The sequence below is a fragment of the Gadus morhua genome, chromosome 14 (assembly GCF_902167405.1).
Source record: "Gadus morhua chromosome 14, gadMor3.0, whole genome shotgun sequence".
Classification (NCBI taxonomy): Eukaryota; Metazoa; Chordata; class Actinopteri; order Gadiformes; family Gadidae; genus Gadus; species Gadus morhua.
This window is the reverse complement of record NC_044061.1, coordinates 15623304-15634079: the sequence shown is the minus strand read 5'-3', so window position 1 is coordinate 15634079 and position 10776 is coordinate 15623304. Positions and strand designations below refer to the sequence as shown.

At 42.3% G+C, this 10776-nt stretch overlaps 1 protein-coding gene across 2 annotated transcripts; it reads left to right on the top strand.

The window, feature by feature from the left end:
- The first annotated feature begins 1040 nt into the window (after positions 1–1040).
- On the top strand, positions 1041–10133 carry LOC115559031 (uncharacterized). 2 transcript variants are annotated; one of them, XM_030377645.1, is made up of 3 exons: positions 1041–1174; positions 1941–1976; positions 2659–10133. In XM_030377645.1, exon 3 carries the CDS (start codon positions 3099–3101, stop codon positions 9981–9983), a length of 6885 nt encoding a protein of 2294 aa, XP_030233505.1. In that variant the 5' UTR covers positions 1041–1174; positions 1941–1976; positions 2659–3098; the 3' UTR covers positions 9984–10133. The 2 variants fall into 2 exon arrangements, with proteins under 2 accessions (XP_030233505.1, XP_030233506.1); XM_030377646.1 differs by having other exon boundaries at positions 2656–10133.
- Positions 10134–10776: the final 643 nt, after the last annotated feature.

Here is a 10776-nt window from a genome sequence, read left to right as displayed (position 1 = left end):
GTTCCAATCCCTCACTTGAATAAAGCTATTCAACATTTATACTGCTCCTCCTACCACTACTACCATTAGCCGGCAGACTGTAAATGAAGAAGGCGTTATGTAAGGGATAATGCCCGACGAGGTGTCCATTATAATGGATATAAAATGGACACATAAAACAATCGATATTCGGTATTTGTTATGGATTTATTGTACAAATTCCCTGAAAATATGCACGTTCCAGGATGAATGGAAAAGCTCCCGTAAGTCAAATTGATTTATAAATCACAAAAACAACTCATATGAATTGATCCTCTTCAGTCTTACTTTGTACTTGTGGCCTTTTTCGGGAATCTGTTGGAGTGGGAGCACTCGAAGGTCTCTTCAAAAATCGCCTGACATCCATGGCTAATTAATGACAGGTAGGCAGGCATGATAATCCACAACGCGTAGGGCCATGTGTTTACATACTTCCTGTTTACATATTTTCCTGGATCCGGATTGGTGTTGCCGCCGCAGCCGCAAGGCACTGATTGGAGGGTCACAGACCATAATAGCACAGCGCAGATGAAAATGATTCAGATTACAGAGTTCATTTGTTCAACCATATGAAACTTTGTTTTATGTGTTTTAAAATGATACCAAATTTATTTCCGATTATTCCAACGGCAGAATACAAGGCACAGGGAACTTTGAGGTTCGTAAACGCTATTTAGAGGTGCGTAAACGCTATTTCCTAAATCCCAGAGGTGCGTAAACGGTGTTTACGTGCGTTCACCCTCCACTACAGCCCTGGTAACAATCAATTATTACTGAGAGAAATATGTATTCAAATTCTAGGTACAAGTCGAGAGATATGTCAGAAGTTCATGAAGACTCTCAAAGCAGCATTTGATGCAACCAGTCTTTTTGTACATGTCAAATACGCATACAATTAAACACTCTATAACTCTGTTACTCATACATTCAAGAAGGCTACACTGCTCGATTATTGTCGTTTTAAAAGGCGACTGGCAGATTGTGTCAGACATAGAACCAACCAACCTGTTCAGAACGATATATAGGCCTATAGGCTACGTTATTATCATGTCAGCGTTGATCTGAATGAGCACGCGATACAGCGGCTCGTGGCGTGACAGCCTTTAAATACCAGCCCAGACGACACGAGCGTCATTCCACAGATGAAGACAGTCGGGTAAGTCACATATAATTATATGAACCTGTCTTTATACAGTTTATTTCGATAATTTTCTTTTAAAAACACTGGAAAGTATTTAATTGATATATTAAAACCAAACGAAAATGATATTGGCGAATTAAATGTTGCGAACAGCGGCAGAACATTCGAAAATAAAAGCGGTTAGCCAAAGTTTGCGCAGTCACTGCGTCACATTAGTTACCCGTTCAATGGAAAGCAGAGTCCCAAATATACGCTAAGTCCCTTTTACTGGCCGCTTTGGCTACACGTTAGGCAAATTTATAAGACTTGTCTCAAATAACATTGGTCTCAAATCTTAAAGAAGACGTTTCTTCTAGAAGATGACGACGACAACGCAGCAATAAACTGAATGCAACCGCCTTTGTTCTTAAACGAGAACAATATTGAAGCGCGAGCGAACGTAAAAATGCCACTGAGAAAAAAGTAGGCCTACAACCTGAAATTCAAGCGGTCAGTTGTTAAACAAAATGTTAAACTTCAATAATTGTTGGTAGTCAAGTTATATAGGCCATTTAATTAATCTCTCAACAGCGTAAGCATACCACATTGTAAACCATACCACATTGGCGGGAAAACACATCGGCGGGAAAACATGGCATACGCCATGGATTCAGCCTCGTACGCGCTCGCGTGTGTGTGTCTGTGTTTAACTCTTTCTCTCTTTCTAGTAGTTTCATGTCGTTTAGATGTTCAATTTAAAAGAAAAGATAAACCTAGTCTAATATGTTGTTTCATCTTCTAGAGACCATCCAGAGAACTCGTTGCTTCGGTTTGATTGGTGAGTAAAAGCAAATCTGAACTCCGTTACTCAGATGCCTGTGTCTGGCTATGTTTATAACTAGCAGTGTTAGCCTTTAATCAACATTTAGGCGAGTATAAGGTGAATAGACCCATAGATACATATATAGAACACTAGATGTCTCGAACGTCACCACTGGCGGCCAGCTTACCACAGTCAGCTGCTCACCCATAACATTGCGTTGGAAGTGGTACACTTTTTAAATAACCATAACTTGCTACATTTTTATAAACGCCAGAGATATAGTTATGACACATTGTATTTGTTAATGACCCTGCATACTTTAATGACACTGCAAACCGTTTGTAAATCGGTTGAAAATTGAGCAAGTTATGGTTCTCTCTCTCTCTCTCTCTCCTATATATTAATAGCCTAATAATATATAATTATCTGGGGCTCATTAATATAGGCTAATATTAAGCACAGAGAAACCATTTGTATTGCAGTCCCTCTATTATATACTGGGCAGTGTTTGTAACTGACATTAGTTAACAGATTCTTTTCTTGTGTGTATGTCTGCCTTTTATCATTATAACTAAGTACTGTGTATACCAGCCAATGTTGACAGAGACATGCTGAGCAGATTCATGCAATTAATTTAATTAAGTTAATGTTTGTTTTCTTTTCTTTCCGGTTTAAACACTGTACATGAACAAAGAAGACGTCTATTGGCCCTGCAGCCTGCTGTTTTTTTTACCATCCAAACCCCCCTACCCCATCTTTCTCGCTACCCCCAAACCCCATCTCCTCTTATGGCGTTTTTGATGTCTCTTTTTTGAGACCGCTCAGTAAAACGGCTTGCCTATCCTCTACCTGTCTCTACCCTATTTCTCTCTACCTTATTTACCGCTATCATTACGGCATTCTCATTTCTAAAGTACTTGAAATGAACAAAAAAAACGAACTTGAAAAACCCTGAGCCAATGAAAAACCCAGAGCCATTGAAAAAAACCCAGAAACTTGAAAAAAAAAAAAAATCTTTCTTTTTGAAATAGAAAGTACCATCTCACTACAAACTGGTTTGTTTTGAGACATCTCCTCCTGTACCTATTGTCACACTCTGTACCTACTGTCACACTCCCTGTAGTTCACGCTGAAGAGATGCCAAAGAAAAGCAAAAGATCCCAAGCGGCTAAAGTAAGGTGGAGTAAGTCTGGTGAGTTTCCGCTCAAAACACAAGCTGAACATGTGCAGAATTGTGATCCTGACAGCAACAGAGAAGTACATTTTCCTGACCATTCTCATGCTAATGTGACATGTGTGTTAGCATCCTACAGTCAGAGCCATCATAGATATATTGATTCAAAAAACAGTCAGTGCACCTGTAACTCTGTGACATTTCTAGCTTTCCTGCACGAGTTACATCACCTGCAAAGCGCAGACCTTGATCAGATTTTGGATCGCGGCCATGCAATGTATGCCCTTACACTGGGACAGTTATGTGTCGATGGAACAATGGTGCATGGACACTTGAATATACAGGAACTCCCTGAGATTGTTTTTGGCCAAAGACAGCAGCATGTGCTGACAAAGTGTAACTCAATGTATGGAACGTTTGTATCTTCTCCTGAAGTAGGCGAATACCTCAACCTTGCAGCGAGACTTCAGTGCTTGACCTCTGACGTGAACTCCGCTTTGCTGGTAATGACCTCTCAGTGCATCGCTGTTTTCCGAGACCGGCATGGAAGGTATGGCTATTTTGACCCACACACTAGACGACCTGATGGACTTCCCTCTGGCCCAGATGTACCCGGCACAGCTGTCATGTTGACTTTCACGCATTTAAAAGACCTGGTAAAAAAGTTGATCGCAAGCTTTACTATGTTAGGCTCCAGCCCTTATGCACCATATGAGCTCGTTCCTGTGCTTTTCAACAGTGAGGATGAATTCTCTGTGGATGGAGTTTTGGCAAATGTAGACTCTAATGCAGATACTGCTGAGTGCACTCCCTGTGATGAAATATCAGACGCAATTGAACTCATGCACGTTTGTAGCGGTGAAGTTACGGTGGAATGCGATACATCTGACAAACCCCAACAGATGCCCAATCTATCAAAATATTCAAAAGAACAAAGGGTAAAGTTCGAAAAAAGACGTAAGGCTTTGGAGGTGACGAAAGCTAAACATAGCAAAAATTTTGAAACTGCAAAACAAAAAAAAAATAGAAAAGAGAGGGAAAGGTATGCTAAAGATAAATATGTCGACAAAAAGAGATCCGGTGAAACCAACTGTTACAGAAAAAGAAAGATGTCCTACATAGCCACTCGCTATCAAAGAGACTCTAACTATAAGCAGAGGCAGAGGTCATATATAAGAAACCGTTACAGTAAAGACAAAAGCTTTAACCAGAGGCAGAGGTCATATATCAGAAACCGTTACAGGCAAGACAAAAGCTTTAATCAGAGGCAGAGGTCATACACCAACACCCGCTATCGCTTAAATGCTCATTTCAGGCAAACCCGAAGTACTTATCTTACCAATCGTTATGCAAACGACCCTGCATTCAGATCCAAACAGAAAGAAAAAATGAGACAACGCATGCGCGATACATACAGTAACAACCATTCGTTTGGCATGACTTATAGCATGTATTGTGCAATGAAAATAAGACAAAAGTACAGGAACGTAAACAGAAGACCAAACCAAATGGACGACAATCGGCCGAACCAAATGGATGACAATCTCACTACGGATGCTATTGAGGTTTTTCGATCCAACATCAAAAATGGGCCGACCTTTGCGTGTACAGTTTGCCACCGTGCGTTGTTTGCAAATCAAGTGCGATACTGCGATAGGTCAAAGTATACTCAGAACACAGATGTTGTTGAAACCTGCCTTACAGGGAAGTTTTTTCACGTTTGTAACGATTCTTGTGAAAATCCAGAGCAGTGCAATGTACCAAATGAGAGAAAGAGAGAGTGGATCTGTCACTGTTGTCACGAACATCTTAAAAATGGCCGCATGCCACAACTCGCCATCGCAAATAATTTACAGCTCGCAGATATTCCACCTGAACTGTGTGACTTAAACATATTGGAGAGACATCTCATTAGCAAATACATCACGTTTGCCAAAATAATCCCGCTTCCCAAAGGTCAACAACGAGCCATTCATGGCAATGTAATATGCGTCCCATCAGAAGTGCAGGAAACTGTCAATGCCTTGCCCAGACTTAGAAGTGAATCTCAAGTCTTGAGAGTGAAGCTAAAGAGACGTTTGTGTTATAAAGGTCATCAGCTATTCCAAACTGTAACCTGGACTAAACTAGTGAGGGCTTTGCTTAAGCTTAAAGAGGTCCATCCACAGTACAACGACATAACCATCAGAGATGACGCTGAATTATGCGATCCAACTCTAGATGAGGACGAAGAGACTGAAAGCATAGATGACACGGATTTTAATGCTGAAGATATGATGGAAATCGACAGCTTTGAGAACGGTGCACTTTGCGAGGCAGAACCTGAAAACAATGAACAGGCTATTGATTCAATTGAATTAAGTCAGCAGTCAAACAGCAATCAACAGGAGGGTGATGAACCTAATGGCAGCATTGCTCTCGAGTCATGTCTGCAGCCAACTGACATTTCAGAGGAAATTTTGAGCTTTAGCGAAGGAATATATTCGGTTGCGCCCGCTGAAGGAAACAAACCAGTAAGCTTTTTCAAAACTCCTAACCTTGAGGCGATGGCTTTCCCCGTTCAGTTTCCGACGAGCAAAAACACAATCGATGAAGAGCGTCCGAAGAAATTAACTCCCTGCAGTTATTTCAAAAGTAGACTGAGCTGCATCGACGACCGTTTTGCAAGAGATACAAACTATTTGTTCTTTGCACAGTTTGTACAAGAAATACATCAGGCCACCTCCAGCATGTCAATACAATTGCGCAAAGGAAAACCGTATACCCGCGACGGTCGCAAAATAAACAATGCAATGTTGCAAGACAAACACGAGGTTGAAAAACTGGTACGTAACAAAGACGCAATTCGATTCATGAAAGTTTTGCGAGGCAGCCCCGCCTACTGGCAACAAACTACCAAAGACTTGTTTGCGATGATAAGGCAATGTGGAACGCCGACTTTCTTTTGTACATTTTCTGCAGCCGAAATGCGCTGGAAAGAAATAATTACCGCTATTAAAACTCAACAAGGCGAACAAGTGAATTTCGATGAGCTCGACTGGTCGTCCAAATGCGATATTTTGCGAAGTAATCCTGTGACAACGATGCGCATGTTTGACAAACGCGTTGAAGCGCTGTTCAGAGATTTGATCATGTCACCTGCACAACCCATCGGCAAAGTCGTTGATTACTTTTACCGTTTAGAATTTCAGCACAGAGGTTCCCCTCACATACATTGTCTCATTTGGATAGAAGGAGCGCCAGTGTTTGAGGAGGACTCGGATAAGACGGTTTGCGATTTCATTTCCAAATACATCACCGCCGAGATGCCTGATCCAAACACGCAACCTGAACTTCACAAAAAAGTTAGCGGGGTTCAAATGCACAGCAAGACACACTCAAAGACGTGTATTAAATATCTCGGTGCCAACTGCCGTTTTGGATTTCCGAAATTACCTTCCCCCGAGACGATGATAGTAAGATCTGAAGAATGTGACGGTGAAGATGAAAGAACGTCGGTGGCGACAAGAAAGCTCACAGCACTAAACCGGTTGCTTAACAATCCCGAGAGCGAATCTCTGAGTTTAGAGCAGATATTGTCCTTGTGCGATCTTACAGTTGACCAATACCAGGATTGTCTCCGTGTTAAGGCAAAAAAAAGTGAGGTGGTACTAAAGCGTGATCCCAAAGAAGCTTACGTAAACGGCTATAATCCAACACTGCTCTTAGCGTGGGACGCAAACATGGATATACAGTATATTCTAAACCCGTACTCTTGCATTGCCTATATCTGCAGCTACATCAGCAAGGCCGAGCACGGTTTAAGCGAATACCTTAAGACAATGATTGAGAACTCAAATCATGAAAATCTCAATGAAAGTGACGAGATGAAACAAGTGATGCAGGCGTACTCCAAAAAAAGAGAGGTCAGTGCTCAAGAGTGCGTCGCTCGTGCATGTAGTCTGAACATGAAACGGTGTTCCCGCAGCGTGATATTTGTACAGACCGATGACAACCCGCTGAAAATGAGTTATCCCATGTCGCACCTAGAGAACAAAACACCAGACTCGGTTAATGTGTGGATGACAGGCTTACCCGACAAGTACAAATCGAGACCAGAATCGCCAGAGTTTGAGTCAATGTGTTTGGCTGATTTCGCTGCCACTTGTAGAATTGTCTATGGCAAACAGGCCCAAGGTGCAAAAGCTATTCCCCTGCTCAATGAAATGGGATTCGTTCAGAAGAGAACAAAGGATAAGCCCGCTGTCATCAAGTATTACCATGTCTCGCAGGAAAAGAAACCTGAGCAATTTCACGGCACATTGCTAAAGCTTTACCTGCCTTATCGCTCAGAGACACAGCTCAAGTCCATAAACTTCCCCACTTACAAGTCCTTCCATGACCATGCAGGCGTTCAGCTACCTGGTTCAGAGTACGCCGAGCTAGTGTCTGACATTGTGAAACGAAACCGAGAGAAATATGAGAAACACAGGGAAGACATCGATAGTGCCATCGCAGAGTACGAACAGAATGGTTGCATAAGAAACGAATGGTGTAATCTGGCTCCTGAATGTGAACTGCAAAGGTTAGAGTGCATTGAAGAACTTGACGCGAGACCAGCCGATGAGGATAACGTCCAAGAGAATGTGCCAGACTACAACCTTAGGTCAGAAAATAGACCAGAAGGTGCCATCATGAGTGAAGCCCCTGAGATGGATCCGACAGTGTTGAAAGAAATGTATCGAAGCTTAAACCAAAAGCAGGCGTCTGTTTTCTATGCCGTCAGAGACTGGTGCATAAAGCGTGTCTGTGGTTCAAATGAAGAACGGTTCTTCTATTATATCAATGGCGGTGCAGGAACAGGCAAGTCCCACCTCATCAAATGCATCCACGCAGAAGGATCCAAAATATTGTCTCGACTTCCCCGTAACGCAGAAGAAGCCGACATTTCCAAACCTTCCGTACTCCTCACGGCTTTCACTGGTACTGCGGCGTTCAACATATCCGGCGTGACATTGCATAGTCTCTTCAAGCTACCGAGAAATTTAAAGCCTCCTTTCCAAGGCCTTGGCAATAAACTAGACGAAGTCAGGGCAGATCTTTCAAATGCTGAGATACTAGTCATTGATGAAGTATCTATGGTCTCAAAGTATCTGTTTGCCTACGTAGACATGCGATTGAAACAAATTAAGGGAAATCAAAGACCTTTTGGTGGAATGTCGGTTCTCGCCGTCGGAGATTTTTATCAACTTCCCCCGGTCAGACAGTCGAAACCGCTGTGCGTGTACGATCCCACTCGAATCGACCTCTGGCGTGACCAATTTCAGATAATCACATTGACGGAGATCATGCGCCAGAAAGACGATGTCGCTTTTGCCGAGACGCTAAACCGCATCCGCGTCAAAGAGAAAGATGATGTATTGTCAGGACAGGACAAAGCTTTGCTCTCACAGGCTGTCACGATTCCAGCACTCTGTCCAAAAGACATACTGCATATTTTTGCCACAAACAAACAGGTTGATGCCCATAATTCAACAACGCTAGCGCTGTTTCACTCGGACATCATGAAGATAGATGCCCACGACTATAAGAAAGATCCCAAAACTGGAAGAATGGCAAAACAAGCTACACCTTTTCACGGGAACAACCGAGAGCTCGCTGACTCATTGAAACTTGCCATTGGTGCACGCGTCATGCTTACCAGAAACGTCAATGTTCAGTCTGGTCTGTGCAACGGAACTTTTGCGTGTATTGCGGAAATAGTGATCAGTGACGACGGTCCACATGTCAGTAAACTCGGTCTAGAACTGGATGTGTCGAGAAATCCCAACAATGTAAGTGCAGCTGACAATATTGTGTACATTGAGAGAGACGAAGAGAATCTGAAGCAAAGGGGAGTGGTTCGCAGACAGTTTCCTCTAAAACTTGCGTTTGCGTGTACAATACACAAGGTTCAAGGTATGACCAAATCCTCAGCAGCAGTATCGCTAAAACACATCTTTGAACCCGGCATGGCCTATGTGGCTCTCAGCAGAGTAACTTCCCTCAGTGGACTACATATTCTCGATTTGGATGAGAAAAAAATATATGCCAATCCAGAAGTTCACACAGGTCTTGCGAGCATGACAGAAGCTTCACTTCAGCACATTATGCCTCTATTTCATATCTCGGCGACATTAAACCGACAGGACGTTCTCACCGTCATCCATCATAACACCGAAGGACTACCGGCTCACGTCGCTGACATCAAAAGTCATCATGAACTTTGTCTCGCAGACGTCCTCTGTCTAACAGAAACACACCTGCAAGGATCTTTTGTTTCCGAAAGTATCCACTTGGAAGGTTACACGTTGTTTCACCGTAATAGGAATGTCTCTTACACAAACTGCCCTCACATTTCAAACAAAAATGGTGGCGGAGTTGCTATTTATGTGAGAAACCACATCCGAGTCAGTGAAAAACGCTACATACAGAACGCTACAGATATCGAGTTTACCGTCATTAAACTAGAAGCCCCGTTCATTGCGCTGATTGCTGCCGTCTACAGGCCTCCGAGCTACAGTGTGCACTTATTTCTAAAAAATTTGCAAAGCCTTTTAGATTCACTCGAAGTCATGGATCATCACCCAATCATAGTGTGCGGAGACTTCAATGAAAATCTGTTGTCCGGTGCAAACAAGCCGATTTATGAACTGTTTCGTGCTAAAGGTTACGCGCAACTTATCACCGCTGCTACCACGGATAAAAATACACTGTTGGACAGCATTTACATCTCCCGACCGCAGCGATGTCTCCATTCTGGTGTCCTACAATCGTATTACAGCTACCACAATCCTGTTTACTGTACACTAACATCAGAAAATGTATAAATATCAATTAATATCAATTAAGTGTCAAACAACAAAGCATTGTGAAATGCATTGATCGTTGCAAATTGATTTCATGCGATAAAACAGATTAAAGTTAGCAGTTATTCATTTTTTCTCAAAATATCACTCAAACAAAAATATCACTCAAACCAAATATCACTCGAAAAATACTGAAATGAGTTAATGGGTGGGATTGTCCTGTCAGCCAAGCTGCAACATCTGCTTGGCTGAGGGAGGGAGGGATGGAGGGACAATCTCATCTAAAAAAGCAAATTGATTTCATGCGATAAAACAGATTAAAGTTAGCAGTCATTCATTTTTTCTCGAAATATTACTCAAACAAAAATATCACTCAAACCAAACATACGAAAAATACTGAAATTAGTTAATGGGTGGGATTGTCCTGTCAGCCAAGCTGCAACTTCTGCTTGGCTGAGGGAGGGAGGGATGGAGGGACAATCTCACCTAAAACAGTCCAACAAAAATTCAAACAAATGTAAAAATGGTTTAAAATAAATATTATATTGTTCTGGGCGGCAAAGTTCAAATGATCCACACATAGCAAACTAAAGGAAGTTGAGCTTTTAATATGAGCCTTGATAGAATTTTACACGTCCCAGATTCTTACAGGGCTTCAGGAAACGCAGGTAAGTACCTTGTAACTCGTGGAATTGTAAGGATTTGTTATCGCTTCTGCAGCACTGCTACTTCACTGTACTTAAAACATTATTTTGTCTTTGAGTTTGTCGTTATGAGTGGCTCCCAGCAGTCCAGAGGGAGGCCCTGGAGCTCA

What these genes read in the sequence shown, in the direction of transcription:
- LOC115559031 (XM_030377645.1), top strand. Translation starts at nt 3,099, where the DNA reads ATGCCAAAGAAAAGCAAAAGATCCCAAGCGGCTAAAGTAAGGTGGAGT.